General features: G+C 48.9%; 1 protein-coding gene across 4 annotated transcripts in view; it reads left to right on the top strand.

Annotated features, from left to right (window-relative positions):
* The window catches only part of TMEM8B (transmembrane protein 8B), a 33,745-nt gene extending 13,643 nt beyond the window's left edge, over nt 1–20,102 (top strand). The window contains exons 2-13 of one of the 4 annotated variants that reach the window (XM_012463335.3): nt 39–228; nt 588–795; nt 7,090–7,223; nt 7,481–7,749; nt 8,343–8,668; nt 11,946–12,039; nt 12,231–12,354; nt 12,442–12,584; nt 12,817–12,995; nt 18,347–18,493; nt 18,658–18,774; nt 19,026–20,102. In XM_012463335.3, coding sequence (XP_012318758.2) covers nt 39–228; nt 588–795; nt 7,090–7,223; nt 7,481–7,749; nt 8,343–8,668; nt 11,946–12,039; nt 12,231–12,354; nt 12,442–12,584; nt 12,817–12,995; nt 18,347–18,493; nt 18,658–18,774; nt 19,026–19,457 — 2,363 coding nt within the window. In that variant the 3' untranslated portion in view covers nt 19,458–20,102. Of the gene's footprint in view, nt 1–38; nt 229–587; nt 796–7,089; nt 7,224–7,480; nt 7,750–8,342; nt 8,669–11,945; nt 12,040–12,230; nt 12,355–12,441; nt 12,585–12,816; nt 12,996–18,346; nt 18,494–18,657; nt 18,775–19,021 lie in introns of all 4 variants that reach the window. The other 3 variants (XM_012463337.2, XM_021671526.2, XM_012463343.3) reach the window with 3 other exon arrangements.
* The last annotated feature ends 2,191 nt before the right edge of the window (nt 20,103–22,293 follow it).

Genomic DNA, 22,293 nt, shown 5'->3' with positions numbered 1-22,293 from the left:
CTGTCCTGCCCTGCTACTTTCTCTCTCCTGCTTCCCAGGAGGCCTTTTCCTGACTGATTACTCCACCTGCTCACCCCGCAAGCTGAGTCCTTTCCGCTCCTTTGCCAGCACCGAGCTCTTCCACTTCCATGTTCCCGAGGACACGTTCCTGGCTGTTTGGAACCTCATCATCTTCAAGGAGCAGGGGGGAACCTTTGGGGACCACTGCCCAGACCAAAGTGTGACTGTGTGAGTGTCTGAATTAATTTCCCAACCCTACTTCCAACCCCTGACCACTTTCCAGACTAAAGTGTGACTTTATGTGTCTCTTAACTGACCTCCTCACCCTGACCCCAACATTGAAGTGTGACTGAGTGAGGGCCATGACCTCTGTCACATGACCACTTCCTGACTACTGTATGACTGTGTGAGTGCTTGAGCTGATCTCTCACCCCTGGCCTCTGACCTGGAACCACTTTGTTGAATGTGTCAGTATAGGGAATCTACTTGTTTTATTGGTGATGAGTGACAGTTCTTCTTTCTTTCTTCCATTTCCTGCCTCCCACCCCATTGCCTGCTTTCCTTTTCTCCTAATTCTGGTCCCCCAGGTATTTCCGGTCCGGGGCACCCCCGGTCATCAATCCCCTGCATACACACTTCCCAGGGGACACAGCTGTGCCTGGGGTTTTCTCACTGACCCTCAGCTGGACACTGCCCAACCGCACCTCAGGCATCTTTAACGTCAGCAGCCCCTTACCTGGGGACTGGTTCTTGGCTGCCCACCTTCCCCAGGCCCACGGCCACATCTCTGTCAAGGTGGGTTGATGTTGCCCAGGGCCAGAGGGGCCAGAACTGCCCCTTCATCTCTGCTGAATTCTCCCCATAGGCTCCCTGGCATGCCAGCCTTGTGCCAGGATGGGCAGCAGCACAAGGGTGGCTGGGGTGGGACATGGCTAGAGGCCAGCAGGCCACCCAGAGGGTCAGAGGCCATGATCTGCAGGAGGCAACTTGGGAGCCTCAGGAGGACACGCTGGGTCCAGGTAAGCTGAAGGAAAAGTTGAGAGTCTGGAGTCAGAGGCTCTGGCATGGGGGAGTAGTGCCCTTCCTAGTGGAAGGCACAAGTGTTAAGGTGAACAGAAGCCAACTATGGGGTGGTCCCATCTGCAGCACACACCAGGACTGGTTTTATTCTACATCGTGATTGACAATAGCCCTGAAGACTTTCTTAGGCCATGGCCCAATCTAATCCACCTGGGAGAATGCATTCCTCTTCCATCATAATTTCAGACAGCTTCCTACACCCTTCAGAAGACCACAAGAGAAGCTTTTTCCTGCTAAAAGGAGGTGTTGGGCAGCTGGTGTCTATCCTGGCCTTTGCCTCACTTTTCTCCATGTATCAGCCACCCAGGCACTTATTTCACAGAGCTATTTAAAGACTGAAGGGCAGGTTCAAAGGTCAGGATGCCTCTCTGGTTTGGAGGGAAAGGAAATGCCACAATGTTTTCCTGCTACTCTCATGTATTAGGCCAGACAGGTCTCCTACTCCTGTTCACTGGAGGAGAAGCAGGGAGTGTACTCAGCTGCCTGTTGTCAGAGTGGGATGGCCACGTGCATGGGGCCTGTGGTGAAGGTGAAGGAACAAGCAAGAACAGAGTGAGGATTTAAAGAACAGGACTCTAGCACTCAGAAATGGGGTGAATAGTGCATTCGAGTGAGCTGAGACTCACATAAGGACGGGTCTTGGCAGTGCTGTTGTCAGAGATGAGAAGTAGGGCTGAGGTGTGTCACTAGGCCTCAGTGACAGGGCCGTTTTTTCTGAGAGTGATGTGGATGTGCAAGAGAACTCCCCATCAAGGCCTGCAAGCCTGCTGGAGGGCAGCGTGCTGGGAGTTAGCTTGGAAAAGGTTCTAGGTTCTAGGTAGGCCTTGACCCTCATCAGACCTGAGGGTTCTTCTGTTAGAAGGAATGTCTTCGTAGGTCTTTGGCAAAATCCCAGTAGGGATGTTCCTTATCCCAACTCTGATCCTTGACCCACTTTGTGAGAACTGACAGGGAAAATCCTGAAGCCTGGCTCTAGTTATCCAAAAACCTTTCTAGGTGAGCAGGAACCTGGGGTCTAGGCCTGGGCTGGGATTGTAGGAGCTGAGGCCCAGTTAGAAGTGGTCAGGATTGCTTATGGCTACCAGATTGGGACAATGGGGAACAGAAATAGTAGTGTAGAGAAAAGCTTCTCAGAGCCTAAAGGGTAATTCAAGTGCCCAGACCAAGGGGTAGCTGGGTAGTGAGAATAGAAATAGGCCTGACATGTGCATTTGTGTCTAGATACAAGAGGTGGGGCCTGGGGAACTTGGTACCGAGATGGAACCCTGGTCAGAGCTCCCCCAGGTGTGTGGTGAGGCTAGACAGAAGAGGACCATCCCATCGTGCCCATGAGCGGCAGTGGGTCTGGACGCCATGAGAGATGTAGTGCTTCTGTCGGGTATGTTTGAGAGGTTGATGGGGGCAAGGATCTTGTGTCTGGTCCTTCTAAGAATTAGGTTAACTTTCTGTAATCTTACATAGTCCTCAAAGGGTTCTTTAGCTCTCCAGATCCTGATTAATTTCCAGGATTCAAGCCTGTGGGTTCATTGTCCAGAGCATTCCTCCATTTTCTCAACTTGTTTCCTCCTCCTACTATGGCTTGCTTCCTGTGAAGCTTGACAAACACAGGAATTTATATGGGTCTAGGGATATCCTTTGGTGGGAACTGAAGAGTCCCAGTGATGAAAAGGCAGTGCTGTTTCTAGGGCCCTTCTCAGCTTTGGGGATGAGCTCAGATCTCCCTTTAGCCTTAGTCCTTTAGTACCTGCTTTGTGCCAGGCTTTGGGTTGTGTGCTGGGGACACGGAGATAAATAAGATGCATGTTAGATACAGAAGATGTTTTAGGAGAATAAAGGGGAGATGGCTAACTCAGCTTGCTAGCATGGTGGAGGTGGTATTGGGAGCTGTTAGGTGGTGAGGCTTGAGGTTGAAAAGGCAGGGAAAGGCATTCCAGGTTGTGGGAGTAGCATGGCCCGAAGTTTAGAAGGGGGAACTGAAGTGGTTCAGGGTGGACTGGTGTTGGGTGGTGAGGGAGGTAGAGGGGTGAGCAGAGGCCAGATCATGAAGGGCCTTGACATTTGAACTATATCCTGAGCGTGATAGGGAGCCCTGAAAAGTTGTAAAAAAAAGAAGTGACTTAAAAAGAAGAGCTCTCTCAAGCCTGTAATCCCAGCACTTTGGGAGGCCGAGGCGGGTGGATCACGAGGTCAAGAGATCGAGACCATCCTGGTCAACATGGTGAAACCCCGTCTCTGCTAATACAAAAAATTAGCTGGGCACGGTGGCGCGTGCCTGTAATCCCAGCTACTCAGGAGGCTGAGGCAGGAGAATTGCCTGAACCCAGGAGGCGGAGATTGCGGTGAGCCGAGATCGCGCCATTGCGCTCCAGCCTGGGTATCAAGAGCGAAACTCCGTCTCAAAAAAAAAAAAAAAAAAAAAAAAAAAAAGAAGAGCTCTCGTGAGCTCTGGTTCCCACACTTCTGCCAGATTCTGGGTCTGTGTTATTCACTACGTATTCCTAGCTTCCAGTGCAGAGCCTGGCACATGATGCCATTTTACCTCCTTTCCTTGTCCCCTTTTTCCTACCAGCCACTTCTGTCTTGTCCCCAGCCTCCATCTCCTTGCCTTCCTGTCTTGGATCATGTGTTCATTCTAAGGTGCCCAGTTGCCAGTCTGCTCTGAGGGGCTGGCATTTGGTGGATACCATTTGGCACCTAAATGGCTCAGAAGGGGAAAGTACTCCTAAATGTCTAGAGCACAGGTTCTCTTCTAATATTTCCTCTTCCTGTGTCTAAGATTTGGAAAAGTTGGTAAAATAATGAAAGCAACTACGAGGACAGTGAAGAAGTCGATTGTACAGAGAAAGGATTCTGTTGAATCCACCAACTAGGACCACACGTCACTCAATGTCTCAGCTGAGGTGGTTAGAATCTGCTAATAGTGCTTCTGCTTTTCCTCCTCCTCCTAAATTATTTTTTATTTCAAATAGGCATCTATGAACCTGGTACAACATTCAAAAGGTACAAAAGGCATACAGTGGAAAGTAAGTGTTCCTCTTCCCTTCTTCCAGTCTCCAATTCCCCTCCCCAGAGTTAACTAGTAACTAGCTGTTAACTAATTATATATTACTCTTTCCTTTTGGAAACACCTTCCCTTCTTGGCCTCTATGACTTTATGGAACTGTCCTGGTTTCCCCCTGCCCACTGCCTGCTCCTCTGGCTCCTCTCCTGGCCTCTCCTCTGCTTGATCTCCATGTTGTAGTGGCCCAAGTCTTGGTCCTGGGACCAACTTCTTTTTTACTTTTCTATTATCTTGCTTGGTGTTCCAGCACAATAGTTTGAAATATCATCTATCTGTTAATGCTTCCAAGAGTATTCAGCCAGTCCTAATTTCTTTGAATCTCAGACTTTATATCCCATTGCTTACTTGACATCTCCAATTGGATGTCTAAGAAATGTCTCAAACTTGGTATTTAGTAAAACCAAATCAAAGCAAAGCTAAAAGTATAAAACTCTTCAATTTCCATTTCACTGCTCCCAGTTCACGCTGCTTCTTTCTCTAGTCATTGTGATCTTCCTCAGGAAACTGCACTGTCATCACCCATTGCTCAAGCCCCCAATTAAGTGCCCCAAATCCTTGATTTTTCTTTTCTCTTTATTCCTCACAACCAATCTGTAAAGAAAAAGTCTTGTTGACTCTACTTTTAAGGCATGCCCTGAATGCAACTACAGCTCTTCATTTCCACTCCTAGCACAGCCTCTCTGGTTTCTCCAGGACTACCCCAGTAGCCTCCAAAGTGGTCTTCCTGCTTTCAGCCTTGCCCCCTGAAGTCTTTCCAGCACTCGTTTGCTTCTACACTGATTGGTGCTTTCTGACTGTGGGCATGGGCTCAACTGTGCACTGGGCTATTCCCCTAGAGAAGGCTCTGTGTCTTTGGGCATCTTCAGTCTGCAAGCCCCACTCAGAGCCTGGCACTGGCCACCCTGCTCAGGCCTTTCTGAAGAAACCCAGCCCATACATATGAGGAGATTCTAGGAATCCACCTACATACCTTCCACTCCAGGATCTTTCAGCCTGTAGCCCATCCACATCTCACTTTCGCCTCTCTTGGTTTCTCGAGCTTCCTTGGCTGGGCCCTAGGCCTCCCCTGACTGCTGATGTTCTGGTCTGTTGGCTCAGTTGGGACTCTCTCACCTGGTGTCTGCCCTGGCAGCTCTTGAGGATCTGACTTCCGATGCTCTTTCTCTAACCCCATCACTGGGTGACAGTCCCCTGCATCTTCCCTGGTCTCTACTGATTGAACACTCCCTCCACATGAAGGGAGGGGAACTGGATGTGCATGTCACACAGTTGAAGGAAGGAACACGTCTTAACAGGTCATATCCACTGATCCTTTCATTGAATCAAACACAAGCAAAACTCTAAAATGTGGAACAAAGTGTTTCTTCCCTGGACTGTCTAGCTAGGAAATGGGCCACCACTGGAGCATGAGCCCCCACCCTTGGGACTCATTCACTACAAGATGATTGTGGTGGTGATTCTTGCCTTAGGAGGTGGGATCAATGCAGTGACTTGTGAGTCTTTGGTTCTTAGGGTTTGTTACCAAACCTGAGCATCTAGGTTGGTTCAGGAGCTCTCTGAAGGGACCCTCTTTTTGATGCCCATTCTATAACAGGTGTTTTAGCACCTAGTAAGTGCCAGATGGTATGCTAGACACTGGAGATGCAAAAGGCATAGACCTCCTTCCAGCCTTTTGCAGCTTTGCTGGAAGTCAGTGCCTTGGCTGGCTCGTTCTGAGCTGTGGAACTCAGTGGGATGTCAGGGCCTGGAACTTTTGTCCCAGAACAAAGTTTGAAGGTATGTCCTGCTCAGATTAACCACATAAGTGAGTAGTGGCCTCTGGTTTATTGGGCCAGCATGAGGCCATTTGTCCAAAAGGTCAGAGAAGCCTAATTAGGAGCCCCGACCTCCCCTGAACTGTGAGGTTTGTAGGGCTCATATAGCTGCAAGTGCTATACAAGAGGAACTGCGACAAATGGAACTGTGCTCGCTGGAGAGTGATGAGGCTGTGCGGGCCAGGGGGCTGTTAACAGAGAAGGAGCTGGGATTTTCTCCAAAGAGAAGCTGGGGTAGATGTGGTTGATCTCCTTCAGCAGCAGAAGAAACACAGTCTAAGGCCCAGGGACCAGACGGATCAGTGGGTCCCCTGAAAGCAGAGTGGGGGCAGGGGAGTCAAAGATGACAGGCTTTGGCTTTAGCAAGGTCAGCGCTTCCCCAGGTGGGATGATTCATTTTTGGATTCATTAATTCAGCAAACATTCATCTGTGAGGTGTGTACTCTATGTGAGGCCCTGTGTCTGGAGGAACAAAAATCAAAAGGACAGTGTTCCTGTTCTCAAGCTGCTTACAGTCTGGAGGTTGCCTGGGAAGTCATAAGTGACCCTGCACTCATTACCTGTGTAGGGCTGCTCATTACCTGTGCGTAATGAGTGTGCAAGCAGAGGCTGGACAAGCATGTGGGAGGGGGACAGGGTGGGGATTAAAGGAAATTAAAGGTTGAGAGTGGTGGCAAGGAGGGTGAGGGGGCTGGATTGGAGGCCTTGAAGGAGCTTTCCACCCCACCCCACTTTGCCTAAAAGAGCCAGTGTTCTAAGTTCCTGAGGGCCTGGTCTGGGAATAGGCTGGTTGGAGATTGCAGTGCTGCTGGGCTGACCTGGAATGTTCAGCAGGAGGGGTTAGACTGGGAGAAGGGCAAGCCAGCCTGATTGTCAGGAGGGCCTGGGTTTGAATCCCAAAACCTCAGCCAGTGCTGAGGATCCCAGCAGACATTGCACTGAGGTGGGACAGAGGTGACCAGAAATGACTGCTCAGGCAGAAAGGACCTAGAGCTTAGAGAGACCTGGGTTAGAGCCCTGGGAGTGGTGGCCAGGGCAGAGGTTTCTCCCTGGCCCACCCAACAGGTTCTGTTTGCCTTGGTTTAGTCGCGCCCTTGCTGTCTCCCTCTCCCGCCACCCCTGCTTTTGTCCTAGGGGCTCCAGGATGAGTGTCAGTACCTCCTTCAGCCGCAGCTGATTGTCCGGCGTTTGCTGGACGTCGCTGTGCTGGTTCCTGGCCGGCCCTCAGAGCAAATCCTCTCCCCACACAATCGCTCAGCCCTGTACAAGTAAGTCAAAGACTCCTCATACTTGGTCCTTTCCCTCTTCTCTGGCCTCAAACAGGCTCCAGAGTTCTCTCTCGGCTTCTCCACCTACCTGCCTGTCCCTGGGTGAAATCCCTGCCTACCTCCCTCCCAGCACAGAGGGGGAGACCTGAACAGGCCTCCTTCCTACCCCATACCCCATCCTTCCTAGCACTTCCCTTGCCCTGTGTTCCTCTCGCCTCTGTTTGTGCCTTCTTACCCCCAACCTCTCCTCTGCCCAGGGTCTTTGTGCCCAGCTTCACTTACAGGGTTTCGGCGCAGCTGGCGTGTGTGGGGGGCCGCGGGGTATCTGCCTGCCCCCTGTCACTGCATCTGCGTCCCAAAGCCCCACCCCTGCACAACTCAAGCTCTGTGGCCTGTGGAGGTGCCTCTGGATGCCAGCTGGAGCTGGCACTGCCCCCCTGGGGGCACTGGGTCTACGTGCGTGTGGAAACATCATCCCGGGGCCCTGGTAGGACCATCCGCTTCCAGCTGTGTGTGCGGTTGCAAGGTCAGAACCCCACATCTACCCCAGTCTGTGCAGACATCTGTGGCTGGGAAGTGACTTGGGTGGCTGTGTTCAGTGGCCCTCTGCCGCAGCCCTACAACCTCCCCTCCCCCACCCAGGCTCCTACATGCTCCCTGAAGCCATCCCAATTAGAACTCCAAGTTATTGGAAGGCCTTTAAATAATTTTTTTTGCACCTAAGTTGGGACAACTAAAGGACCTCATTACTTTCCTTGATGTAATCTTTCAGTTTCCTGGGGTAGGCAGGGACATCCAGGACTTCTGGGACACTGTCCTTGCCAAAGCCCTTGCGAGTCAGTCAGACAGCCTGTCATACTTAGATATCTGTTTCAATAGTGTCTTCACTGCCTTTAGGGAGGGATAGATGACTTTGGTTCCCTCCAATATGGCATTGTGTTAGCTGTCGCCATTAGGAAACCCCTATGACCCTGGATGCCCCACACTCTCAAGGAACATTGCATTCTAGTTCTCATCCTTCCACACTCTTTGTGAAATCCTGTCTAGCTTAGATGTTTATGAGTAAGTTCAGGACTGTAAGGGCTGCAGGCCTAAGCTCTGGTTTCCTCTGGCCCACAGAGTGCCCACAGCCCAGCCTGCTCCGATCTCTGGTCCCTGGAGCTGCCATGAACATGCCCCAGTCACTGGGCAACCAACCACTGCCCCCAGAACCACCATCCCTCGGAACCCCTGCGGAGGGGCCTGGGGCCACATCCCCACCCGAGCACTGCTGGCCAGTGCGCCCAACACTGCGCAACGAGTTGGATACCTTCTCCGTCCACTTCTACATCTTCTTTGGCCCCAGTGTGGCCCTTCCCCCTGAGCGCCCAGCCGTGTTTGCCATGAGGCTGTTGCCAGTGCTGGACAGTGGAGGCGTCCTCAGCCTGGAGCTCCAGCTCAATGCGGTATTCTTTATTTAGAGTGGGGAGGTTGCTCTGCCTGGGAGCTTGAAGGGGAAGGTGTCAGGAGTGTTGGGGTCTTTACCTCCTCCAGGAAGCCTGTTCAGGTTGCTCCCACCCATCCTGACAATTAGGGAACATGGATCAGCCCAATTCTAGTCAACAAACATGTTCTGAGTATTGACTCTGCTCCAGATTGGCGGGTCAACCAGGTTAACTCTGTGTCTGGGTTTTCCCAGTTTTGTAGGCTTGCCTCCTGCTCATTACTGGCCTTTCTCTATGGCAGTTGTTAACCTTTTCTTGCAAATCTCCTTTGATGGGGAGTTTACCACCTCTTGAGGCCATGCAGTTCATGTTTGGATAATGCTGATTGCCAAAGGCATTCCTGACATCCCATCAAAATCTGTCTCCATGAATTTTTTACCCACTCATCTTGGATTCAGTGGGTAAAAGCTGTATCCAGAAGCCGTATCCAGTAAATCTGTCTCTGTCCTGTTCTTTTTTTAAAATCAATAGACTTAATTTTTTAGAGCAGTTTTAGGTTGAGCAGAAAGTATGAAGTTCTCACATATATACTCTCTCCTCTCACATTTTCCCTATTATTAATATCTTACATTAGTATGATGGATTTGTTACATCCCGGTCCTATTTTTACAGCCCTTCAGATGTTACCTCCAACCTCCCAAAAACTGAAGAACCTCATTGTCTTAGGGGTCCAGGTATTTGGATCTCTCCCCTTCATTTACTATCTCACCTGGTCATACGTCTGGTAGTCACTGTATCTCTGAAATAAGTGATCTGAGGTGCTCTGACTGAGGTGCCAGGTGACAAGACTTGCATTTGTCAGCCTGAGATTGAGTTACCTTTCTCAGTGGCTGCATTACACTGTGGCATCACCTGGGGTTTGTGGTGAACTGAGATCCCTGGGTCTTTTTCCTTTACTTCCCTTGTATTTTCTTCAAACCAGTTGTATACATTTACTTTTTTATTATGTAAGTAATAGGATCACATAAAAACTTTGGAAAATAGGGGAAAATATCTCCCTAACACAACTGTTTAACTTTTTTTTTTTTTTTTTTTTTTGAGACAGGGTCTTTCTTTCTTGCCCAGGCTGGAGTGCAGGGGTATGATCTCAGCTTAGTGCAACCTCCACCTCCCGGGTTCAAGTAATCCTTGTGTCTTAGCCTCCTGAGTAGCTGGGATTACAGGAGTGCGCCACCACACCCAGCTAATTTTTTGTATTTTTGGTAGAGACAGGGTTTCACCATGTTGCTGGTCTTGAACTCCTGGACTCAACTGATCTGCTTGCCTTGGCTTCCCAACATGTTGGGATTACAAGTGTGAGCCACTGTGCCTGGCCCACCGCTGTTTTTGGTATATGTCCTCCCACTTCTTTTCCACATTAATTGCTTTGTGTATCTAGTTGTAATCAAGGGGCATATATATTTTGGTGCCAGTTCCCGTCTTGTATTTTTGCAGTGAATTTTCAAAACTGAATGGAAGAATTTATGTCCATCCTTGAGGCATTGCCTAATACTGGTTTGGGACTTGGGCCTTCTCCACTCTGTAATTCACAAACTTGCTAAGCCAACCTTTTGTACTTCTTGGTCATTACTGTCAGCATTAAGACTGAGATGAGAGTGAGCCCTATGTTAGGCCATTGGAGAATATCTTCAGCTTAGCTTTTATCCATTAACTTACATACTGTTCCCCTAGCCAGATATCCTTTTAAATCTACTATCCTCTAGCCCTGAGGGCAGGGACCACTTTCTCATCAGCCAACCTGAGGCCTGGTCTGTGGCTTGTTGTAGCTTTTTATGGGAGATAGTTCAGAACTTTCTAGTGGTCCTGCTAGTCAGACAGAGCCATTTATTCAACGTGAAGATATTTCTTATTTGCATAATCAAATTCTCTTTGTTCTAAGACTGTGTGTATTTTGTGTTTGCTTATTGCCATGCCTTTGGCCAGTGACAGTGAGACCTTGATTCGACCTTGAAACTGTAGACCCTGAATTAGAGGACAGCCTCACCCATACTTGTTCTTTCTTCCTCAGTGCCCTGAGAATAGAGGCCTAGCTCTCCTGCAGCCCCTCACCCTTTCTCTCTCTGCATTCCCATCCATTCACTTTAATGAGCATCTGTTTACATTCCACCCATCTGCATCTATGACACGTGCTACCCATCTCAGCCTGTTCTGTTTATTCTGAAAGGTATTTCCTCCAAATATTTTGATTTTTTTTCTCTCCTTGGATCAAGAACTGGACATTTGGGTCAGAGAACTGCATATACTTTTTTCTTTGGCTCCCTCCTAGAAAGACTTTCACTGAATAATACTTTGGCATATTGCCCTGGGCTTGCATTGAGGGAAGTTATATAAGCAAGTTGTATGAAACTCACTCTTGTGGCTGAGGACAGGATGCATGACAACACACAGTGCTGCTTTGATGAGAACTTATCTCAGAACTTCCCCTTTGGATGCTGTGATTCTCCAGAGACTCTGATTCGCTTTTATATTATGTACTTGCAAATCTGATAACTCATCATACTTCCTTGCTTTGTTTGCTTGGAAGTCAGTATCAAATATATGGTCTGCATTAGGGACAGAGTTTATTTTCCTATCCTGATTTTTAAGTTTCCCTCAGGCATTTATTGTATTCTATTTTATGTAAGCTGCCTCAAATCCTTCTTGAATGAGGTGAGCTTATGGCATCCTGTTACCTTTATTCATGTAGACAACCCCTTACATTTATTCTTGCGGATATCTGGTTTCTTTTAATCCCAGCCAGTTTGCTACATTTAATCTCTTGGGCATTCCTTTACCACCAGGCAGTACTTAGGATAATTACACCTGAGGAGTGAGTGTCTTCCCGCACCACCTGTCTTGGGGTCCAGGTGAAGATGATGGAAAATCTTACAATTGCCTTTGTCCACAACTGGTTTCTGTAACTGGCAACGGCCCTCCTTCCCCTTCGTGAGCTAGATAGGACTGAAAAAGAGGGTGTTCTCTCTTGCTTGGGCAGAATTGAAACACTTTTGCCCAAAGAACAGATTCAGAATTGGGCTTTGCCTTCTCATCGGTCCTTGAACGATTTCTGCTGTGGAGGATCTGATGTTTTTTCAGTTCTAAGAATGGAGGTGAGAGAGCAGCTTTGGCGTCGAGAGCGCCGGTAGGAATGGGCTGTCCTTGGAAGGTGTGGGTTAACACGGGTGGGACTCTGAGGGTGGCGGTCGGTCGGTGGAGCTGGAGGGTGTGACGACCTCACCTCCATACCTGCCCTCCCCAGAGCTCCGTGCGCCAGGAAAACGTGACAGTGTTTGGATGCTTGACTCACGAGGTGCCCTTGAGCCTGGGGGATGCAGCAATGACCTGTTCCAAAGGTGGGGTGAGGAATGGGGGAGGAGAGGAGGCTGCAGTCTGGGGGTCGTGGTGGCGGGCAGAGGTGAAGGTGGGGAGGGATAGAATGGAGGAATGACAGGCTCTAGGGTTCCGGGAAGTGGGAGCAGGTGGGTGACGGTTCTTGGGTCCTGATCCCTCCTCCCTCTCACTGACCCCTTCCTTCTCCTTTCAGAGTCCCTGGCCGGCTTCCTCCTCTCCGTCAGTGCCACCACCAGGGTGGCCAGGCTGCGAATCCCATTCCCGCAGACGGGGACCTGGTTCCTGGCCCTCCACTCCCTGTGCGGGGTGGGGCCTCGGTGAGCGGGGCGAGGCGGGGCCAGGGCTGAGACCCGGACTGGGTGGGGGTGGCCCGGGGCCCCAGGTAACTGCGAGTGTGTGCGCAGGTTCGTGCGGTGCCGCAACGCGACGGCCGAGGTGCGGATGCGCACCTTCCTGTCCCCGTGCGTGGACGACTGCGGACCCTACGGCCAGTGCAAGCTGCTGCGCACACACAACTACCTGTACGCGGCCTGCGAGTGCAAGGCCGGTGAGCAGGCTGGCGAGGGAGCGGGCGGCGGTGGGCTTCCTGCGCTCCAGGGGCAGCCTGGACTGGAGGTGGACCTGCTGGGCCCGTGGGCGGGCGGCGGGAGTAGGGGAGCCCGCAGCCTGAATTGAAGACGGGTTTGTCAGAGCCGGGGTGAGACCACCCTTCGCGGGCAGTGGCGTAGGCCCATGGCTGCCGTCTGCCCTCTTCCACTCTGTGTCCTCCGCACCCGCAGGGTGGAGAGGCTGGGGCTGCACCGACAGTGCGGATGCGCTCACCTATGGATTCCAGCTGCTGTCCACACTCCTGCTCTGCCTGAGCAACCTCATGTTTCTGCCACCTGTGGTCCTGGCCATTCGGAGTCGATATGTGCTGGAAGCTGCTGTCTACACCTTCACCATGTTCTTCTCCACGGTATGCGGTGGGGTCTGCATCTTACCACTGGGTGCTTGTGCAGGGTGGTGGGTCACAGTCTATATTTCCACCAGGTTCGTCAAGGGTTTGGGAAAGTCTGTGCCTTCACTGTGTCTTCTACAGACAGAGACAGTAGTGCTTTCCAACCTATCATGCATAGAAAATGGTCATTTTTTGTAAGGCACATTGGAGTAAATGAACAAAACTGTTTGCAACTTAACATAGTAAGTGTGGGCTTCCAGCTGTTCCACACTCTGTCCACCCTGAGGGCACCTTTACTCAATACATGGGCCAAGAAACTGGTCTACAGTATGGATTTGTGTCTACACAGTCACCATGTTCTCTGTATGGGGGCAGGACCTCTATACTTTCCCCCACACCTCTGCACGGAGTGTCTTCATCTTCACCACATTCTTCCATGATGTGAGCCCCACTTCTCCATCGCACTGGGGACTTATACATTGTTACGTTTGTTCCTGTGGTCTGAAATGGTGTCCCTATTCAGTCACCATGCCACCTTGGTTTCTCATGGGAACTTTGGAAAGATAGAGGGGATGTCTATTGGGTGATTATAGGACAATCTGACTCTCAGAGTCTTGAGAAGCTTTACAGACTCAACTATGTCCTGAGGCATTGTCTGAAGCGGCAGTATTGTATCACATCCCAGCTCAAAGGAGTGCATTTTGATGAAGATTAATATAATTTTAAACCTTTCCATTACCGTTGCAGAATCTCCACAATCTTTCTTGTGTTTTCCCCACTCCTCCATATCAGAAAAGTTCATGTTATAAGCAAGCGTCCGGAAACTATAAGGAAAGGTAGAGAAGTGAGTCTGCTAATGTGACTTAACCCCCAAGTAGACTTTTGTCTACTTTTTACCCCTGAAGTGTCGCATCTAGGAATCTTTTCAATGCATCTCTAGGCTCTTGGCACCATGTGACATGCATGTGGGCACTGCAAAAACTCTTAAAATGGTTTCAGACTCTCCTCAGGCCTTGGTAACAAAGATATCAGAGAAACTAAGACAGGCCTTCCTGGTGTCCAGCATTACTAGGTCAGACATATGTCTAAATTAGAAAAATCATACCTATCATCTGGGAGAAAACAAGGGAAAATGTGCTGAAACTGAGTGGTTGGGTCCTCCTGGAGATTCATCTAGAGATGAGGAAGAATAGGCTGCACCAGGCTGCAGAGAGTGAGATCTTGGCCCTTTAAGCTGGGTGAGAAGCACATACTCCAGTTTTGCTTGATTGGGCCCGTTTTAGGCCTGCTCCCACAGTGCCTCATTCTATTTTTATATTAGACACTGTTTCTCTTTCGTATTGCCAGATGCCCTTTCTACTGTGGCTCACCAAATCCTCCAGCAACAGCTGTTCCACCAGCCCACTCTCGCTACATGCAGATCGAATGTGATTCATAATTAGTAAGCATACCTAAGTGTGTCAGGAGCATGTAGGGAGAGCATATTCACTCTATGGACTTGACACAAACATCCTTATTGGCTCCAGAGTGTTCACTGCTAGATGACTCTTCCTTATCTGGATGTAGTGCAATCAACCTGTAGCAGGAGCACTGGGAGAGCCTCAAGTGCCTGGTACCACATGAAAAGCTCCCACTTTCTTAAGGCAGTAAGGAAAAGCTTCTGGCTTTGAGGTGTTGCTTAAAGTCCTGCTCTAACTCCTGTTCTTTTCCACATGGACCAGAACATCAAGCTGTTTCCTCGCTTCCCTGCAGGTTCCCTGTGGTCCCTCCTTGCCATTCTTTTACTTCGAATTATTTCATTCTGCAGCAGTGTCCATTTAAGGACCCATTGGTCAAATTTCAGTTGTTAGTGCTAGGACAGGAGATGACAGTCATCTTCTTTGTCTTCAAATAGTCCATAACAGTCTACACTTGGGAGTAGTAATCCATTCTTATCTGGGACATAGAAGCAGCCAGTAGGTTTATAGTTCAGGAGTTTACAGATGTAAATATGTTTTGAAAAAACAAAAACAGGCCACAAACTTAGGACTTGATTTTTTTATATAGGCAAACAATTCAGATAATGATTACAACAAAATGACATATACTGAATATGTGCTGTGTTTCAGACACTGCTAATTTAATCCTCACAAAGGCACTGTAATAATTGATACATGCTTTTATTTTTGTCACCTTTTTTTTGTAGATAAGGGAAAGTAAAATATTTTGCCTGAGGTAGAAGGTGAGTATCTACCTTAGAATCTGGGTGGGCCTGACTCCAGATCCCTCACATGTAACAGATGAACTGTATTGCTGCCCTCGCACCAGGGCAGTGAGCATGCATTGATATACTTTTCACCTGACTTCAATTTCTCCCGAGTCCTGGAGTATGTAGAAAAAAAACATGGCCTCAGTGTAGTAGTTCTCGCCAAATTCTTAGAAGAGCCAGTCAAAAGATCTGAAAATACAACCAAGCCAAATATAAGAAACCATCAGGGCAAAGATATCAGACATTTTAGTTATGCAACTTGAACCCATACTGTTCAAGCTGTGTATCCGGCACAGTGCTACTTGAATCCTTATAATCAGATCCCAGAAGACCCAGACACAGCTGGCATTCTGGGGCTGTGCAGGTGTCCTTGCTGATTGCCAACATCCTGGCTGCAAGCCCACCTTCTCATTACCCCTTATGTCCCTTGGACCATCCCAGGTCATTCTCAGTGTCCCTTGGCAAAATCCCATAACTGTTTCCAGGAGAAAATGGAAGCAGAAAACAGGAAATAAGGGAGTAACAGCAAGTCATTATATCCCAATCTTGGCATGGATTAACTATGTTTGCATTTATAGTCTACATTCTGCAGTGCCTGGATAGCCCATTTTGGAGCATTAGATATACTGTTATAAAAATGTAAAATTCCACAGAAAAAAAAAATTTTAGGATAATTTCCCTACATTGCTTCATAAATAATGTCCAAAGCTGAGAAAATTGTCAACTTAGATTAGAATTATATTAATAGAAGCCAGTTTGTAGTCTAAATTTTTTACTCAAATTCCCTGATTTTTCTGTGTCACTTCTACTTTTTATTACTGTTGACAAAAGGAATGCCAATCTAAAAATTAGTCCACAATTTTTGGTGGACTAATTCCCTCACTACAATTTTAATTTAACTCTACCCCTATGGATTGTTCACAACCTTGAACAATCTCTTTGACCTTTTAGTATACCTGGAAAATAATCAATTGTAAAGTATTAGATGATTTCTTCAAATCCTCTCCACTCTGGAGATATCTCCATTTTTCTTTATTCTTCTTTTAGTGCAGACAAATTCCTAGGAGAAAGCCCTCAATTATTCCCCTAGATGTGTCTTCAGTGCTTAGTGATTCAGCTTTGCTTTTTTTCTCTGCTGATACATATCCACCTTTATCTGAAATTTAGTACAAATCCTTCTTCCAGAAACTTGTGGGCATTTCTTTATACTTGAAAGTGAAGCCTATGGAGCCTGGATGTAAAATTAGTGCTTTAAAATCAAATCGAAGTCATAAAACAGTATTGGGTAACTTAGTGGCCTATAGTACTTATGTCTGGTCAGAGAATAATCAATGTCCTATAGCTAAAATAGAAAAAGACCAAGATACTGATTTGTTTAGGAACTAAATTAACTCCCAGTGAATCAGCATATGAGATAAATAGTTGAAAAATAAACAAATCTCTTAAGGACATTCAAACATTAATTACTTAACCATTTTTATTTATTTTTTAGAGTCTCGTTCTGTCACCCAGGGTGGAGTGCAGTGGTGTGATCACAGCTTACTGCAGTCTTGACCTTCTGGGCTCAATCCTCCCACCTCAGCCCCTTCTACTCCCCTCAACCCTGTGCTCCCTACCAGGTAGCTGGGATTACAGGCACACACCATCATGCCCAGCTAGTTCTTGTATTTTTTGTAGAGATGGGGGTTTCACCATGTTGCCTAGGCTAGTTTCGAACTCCTGGGCTCGGGTGATCTGCCCACCTCATCCTCCCAAAGTACTGGGATTAACAGGCGTGAGCCACTGCACCCAACCTTAAAAAATTAATTCTAATGTTGATATGGACCTACATGAAAAGCCTCTGAAAATATCCCAGTAAGAACTCACTTTTTCAGTGTAACAATATATTAAAAGGGAACCATGTCCCCAAAATAACAAGCCCTTTCGAAAGCCTGGAACACCCACTTAAAACATGTTCATCCTAAGGCAGTCTCTTCTTACAGGAACAAAATTCTTTACCTCCAAAGTGAAGCAAAAGAAAGAAGATAGATATACAAGTTTGAGTCTTGCAGCTTAAAATTTAAAGGAATCAAACCCAAATTTTCCCAATGCCAATTCATATCCCAGGTTTTCTTCTTCATTTTGTTTTCTTTTTCTGAGATCCTGGCTTCCCCCTTTCCAAATTTGTCTGTTGAAGTAATTTATGCAGCTGACCCTACATGAATGACATCTTTGGAGTATGTTTTCCAGTTCTTTGGGTGGTATCTCTGCGAATAAACAGTTATCCCTAGAAAACTTTTTTCACAAATAAGGGAACATAGGATGCTGGAAGCCATGGCATTGTCCAGAGAGTCTGGACATGGGTTGGAACTACAGACAAGGGAGCTAATGGCAGACTTTGGTTGGTTCCTGAATTAGGATGCCCAGTCAAGTTTGATCCAATTCCATTTCTGTTCCCTGCCATCCCCTTTGAACCTCCTCAGTAGCCCACTTTTCAGTATGTTCTCCAGAGTATGAGATGGGTGGACAGTGTCCCCTCTCCATGTTATTCCCCATGGTGTGAAGTGCCATGCTTCCCTCCATGGCCTTAGAGACTGCCCTTTTTCTTACCTGCCACACACTCCCTACATTGGTTGGGAGGGGATGAAGAGGGCCAATTGGTGGAAGTCCTGAAAGTGAAGCCCAGCTCAAAGTCTGAGCTATCAGGGGAAACTTGGACGTAGCAGGGAGATTTGGGCTCTGAGTTAGTCCAGAGATTGGGCCAGGGATGGGGATTATAGGTGGGATCCATGGTGAGCATGAGGAGACAGGGACAGGATTGGCCTCAGCTTGAAGATATCTGAACCCACTGGCAGAGCACTCTCCACAGTACCTTCCAGAAGCAGGAAGATTAGGAAAGTTAGGACCAGGGTCAGGGCTGCCAGATACATATTATGAAGCAGACTGGACCTCCCTACCATGTTCTTCTCAGGATTTGGGGAGTCAGGCATTCCCCAGATCTCACCTGTGACCTCTCACTTCTGCTTCTCTGACAGCAGCACACCAAGCAGCAGTGCCGTCCTGCTTGGGCCTACCTCCTCCAGTTTTGTAGACCTGGACCTCTGCCTCAAGTTCTTTCAATGCCTGTCATTTCTTCCTTCAGTTCTATCATGCCTGTGACCAGCCAGGCATCGTGGTTTTCTGCATCATGGACTACGATGTGCTGCAGTTCTGTGATTTCCTGGGCTCCTTAATGTCCGTGTGGGTCACTGTCATTGCCATGGCTCGTTTACAGCCCGTGGTCAAGCAGGTCAGTCCAGAGTGGGCCCTGGGGCACAACCATGGCCAGGTCTAGTTGAAATCCACTCCTGACCTCTCCCTGGGGGCATGTCCATGTGCCTCTCGTCATTCTGACCCAGCCCCTGGAGTGCTGTCACCTGGCCCTAGCCCAGCCCTGGAGTCCTCTTTCTCTAGGTGCTGTATTTGCTGGGCGCTATGCTGCTGTCCATGGCTCTGCAGCTTGACCGACACGGACTCTGGAACCTGCTTGGACCCAGTCTCTTTGCCCTGGGGATCTTGGCCACAGCCTGGGTAAGGGTGGGGAGGAATGTCGGGGGAGGGTTCCAGCAGGACTTGGGCGCCGGGCCCCAGGTATCTGGTCCCCAGTTTAAGGTGGGCTTTGCTCTGTCGTCATCACCTGCTGCTGGCAGTGTCCACTCCAGTCTTGGAAGGTGTCTTTAGGTTACAACCAGGGCTCAGAGGAAACCTGAGAGTGACCAGCTCTGGCTTGGGTTATAGGGCTTGGCATTCCTGAGCCCCACTTCTCTGTCTCCCCCAGACAGTACGCACCGTCCGCCGCCGGCACTGCTACCCACCCACATGGCGCCGCTGGCTTTTCTACTTGTGCCCGGGCAGCCTCATTGCAGGCAGTGCCGTCCTGCTTTATGCTTTTGTGGAGACCCGAGACAACTACTTCTACATTCACAGCATTTGGCATATGCTCATTGCGGGCAGTGTGGGCTTCCTGCTGCCCCCTCGTGCCAAGACTGACCACCGGGTCCCGTCTGGAGCCCGGGCCCGGGGCTGTGGTTACCAGCTATGCATCAATGAGCAGGAGGAGCTCGGCCTCGTGGGCCCAGGAGGGGCCACTGTCAGCAGCATCTGTGCCAGCTGAGAGGGGCTTTGGACTTGCCCCTGGGGGATGTGAACGCTTTCTAGAGTTCTTCCTGGGGGGCGTGGAGCCCTCTAAGAAGAAGACAGGCTGTATTTCTTAAGGACATGGAGTCTTTCTCAAGGACACAGAACTCTTCCAGGTAACTGGAGCCCTTCCCAGGACATGGACAACTTCCTGAGGGCCTGGAGTCCCCCTGCTTCATGGAATGCTTCTCAAGGACTGGAGCCTATGCAGACACAGAGCCCCCTCAGGACCAAGGAGTCCCTCCTGCAGGCGTGGAGCCCTTTCCGGGCTGTGGAGCCTTCCTGTGACATGGATTCCTTCCTAGGGAGACAAAGTCCTCTCAGGAACATGGAGTCATTCCAGAGGAAGTGGAATCTATCTTGGGGAAATCAAATTTCCAGATTTTCTGAGAGGCTCAGCAACTCTGGCCTCAGTCTTCCTTCCCAGAGGCAGCGTCTGGGCTGAGCTGTGCTGGGGAGGAGGGATTGCAGGATGGATGGAGCTGGGACTGGGACTGGCTGGGCGGCTGGTATCCTCGGTTGATACAGGTGGAGTCTGTGTGTCTCCAATGAATGAAGAATGGTTCTGTGCCTTTTTTTCCCCTGGGGTCAGGGATGTGGGGAAGTGGGTAAAGAGGGACCCTCAGAGAATCAGCAGGGCTGATGGGAGCCTGGCCTGAATGAGCTGCTGGGAGCTACTGCTGGAGACTTTTGTCACACCATATACAGTCTCATCCCTCTCATCTGGCCCCTGCGTTCATTTCTAAACACTTTCTAATGCCTATTCCCCAATTCCTATTGAGCCCAGTCTGCAGTAGCTGAGGGGTGTGTGTGTGTGTACGTACACTGAGATGATTTAAACCAGTGAGACAGACTTTCCTTATGACACCCACACCCAACACAGAAGGAAGCCAAGGTCCCAGGAAATTGTAATAGCAGGTACATATCTCAGGTATGCAAGAAATATCACAAGAATGTAACTTCTGTTTTGAGCCCCATTTTTCCTGAGGGCTAGAAAAGATCTTTTGTCCATTTGGGATTCCTTCTCTTTCCATGAGGGTCATAGCTGAATTCTGAGGGTCTTACATAATGCCCAGAGTTTGGGAGAGCATTCTGCCTGATCACCAATGTCCATACTTCATCCATCCTCCGAGATTGCTATCATTCCATCTGGTCCCAGTCAGAGGTCCAGACAGTTCATCTGGGTTGCAGAGAGATTTCTTGTCCCTATTTGCATAACCCTTTCAGTCCTAAGCTTCTCTCTGCCACTTCTGTGCCATATGTGGAGACCTGTGAAGTTGTCTAAGTCCTTGGCTATGCAGACACACCTTGAAGCTGTTTCTGCTCTGGGTTTTGACAGACAAGGCATGAGTTGCTGCCTCTTTGAAAACCTGCAGATCTATCTTGGCCTGGGATGTGGGGCTCAGGGACCCTCCCTTTTGGGACCCTCTGTGTCAGTATTCTCCTCTCTCCCTCCTCCTCCTTTTGTTAATATTGGAGGTGAGGAAGCCTTACTTTTACTTACATTTTCTCCTGAATCTTTTATCTATGCCTTAAGCCTTTTCTGTTCCCTTCAGGACCTAGGCTTTGGAAGCCCAAGAGCCAGGAAACCATGCCTTTGTTGTTTGCCTTGTGCAATCACATTTCTTCCATGGGGCACTGAGCAGAGAATGGTCACTCAGCAGAGAATGACAACTCACGTGGCCATGTGAGTAGTGAGAAGCAGGGAGGGGATGTGAGCTAGGTGTCTTCCTACATCAGAAATACCACATTAAGATGTGTAGAGCCAGGCCACTGGGATTCTTGAACCCAAATAGCTGTGATTCTGGACAGAATCAGCAGAGTACAGAAGGCTCTGAAGTGGGAGACAGAGCTGGGGTGCAGGGGTCATAAGGGGCTTCCTGGAAGAGGGGCATTTGAACTAGGATTAGCTGAGTTGCAGTGATGCCAAGATATTGGGAGAGTGTTCTTTGTGGTCACCAGTGTCCATATGGTATCCCTCCCTGAGATTTTCATCATTCCATGTAGTTCTCAGTCAGTAAAGCTCCTAGAATACTTGTGTAGTGCCTAGCCTGGTATGTGATGTAGTCCAATATATGTTAGCTTAAGGTCACCAAGTTTTTGGACATGGGGAGGGAACAGCAAGGGGGAATTCAGAGGCAGGAAACACTGATATTTACTCTGGGCCCTGAATAGTTCAGTGTGCCTGGGCCAGTGCCTGTGCGCATGCTTTTGTGTGTAGAGTAGGGTGGTGGAGGTAAGTGGCCAGTGATGTGGTTGGATAGATAAGTGGAGATTGGGTCTTTATTCCATGGGAAATGAAGAGCCATTGGAGAGATTTAAGCAGGAGAGTAACATGATCAGATTGGGGTTTTGATGGCTGTGGCAGAAGATGGATTTTGGGGAGACTTTGGAGGATGAAGTGCAGTGACACAGCTATTGGAACATTTGGGAGAGAAATGGTGAAGCCTTCTTATTGCGACATAGGTGGAAAGGAGGGGACCGATTTAAGAGCTGTTAGGAGTGAACTCTATAGCATTTGGTGACTGATTGGATATGTGGGGTGGTGAGGTATGAGAGAGCCTAGGATGATGGGTTATATTCTGACTTGGGGGTGGTGGTGCCATTCCCTGAGATGGTGACACCATTTTGGGTGGGGGGATGATGAGTTCCACTTTGGATAGTTTGAGGTGTATGTAGGATTCCCGGGGGAAAGGGGACCAGCAATATCACAGTGCTGGACCTAGCAGCTGAACCAGACCTGTCTCCAGGCTTCCAAAATGGGGATCCTTGGTTGTCTCCTGACTTGTCTTGGTGGGGGAGATCCCAAGATTCAAACAGCCCCTCCTTGCCTTGAATACAGGGCCATGGCTGGCAGATACTGCTGCACCCTGGCATGTAGCTGTACACGCAACTGGACTAAGACCCCTGAGC

The sequence above is a fragment of the Aotus nancymaae genome, unplaced genomic scaffold (assembly GCF_030222135.1).
Source record: "Aotus nancymaae isolate 86718 unplaced genomic scaffold, 86718_ANA_hifiasm-v0.15.2.pri h1tg000003l, whole genome shotgun sequence".
NCBI lineage: Eukaryota > Metazoa > Chordata > Mammalia > Primates > Aotidae > Aotus > Aotus nancymaae.
The sequence above is the reverse complement of the archived record's forward strand: the minus strand, read 5'-3'. Positions and strand labels throughout refer to the sequence as shown.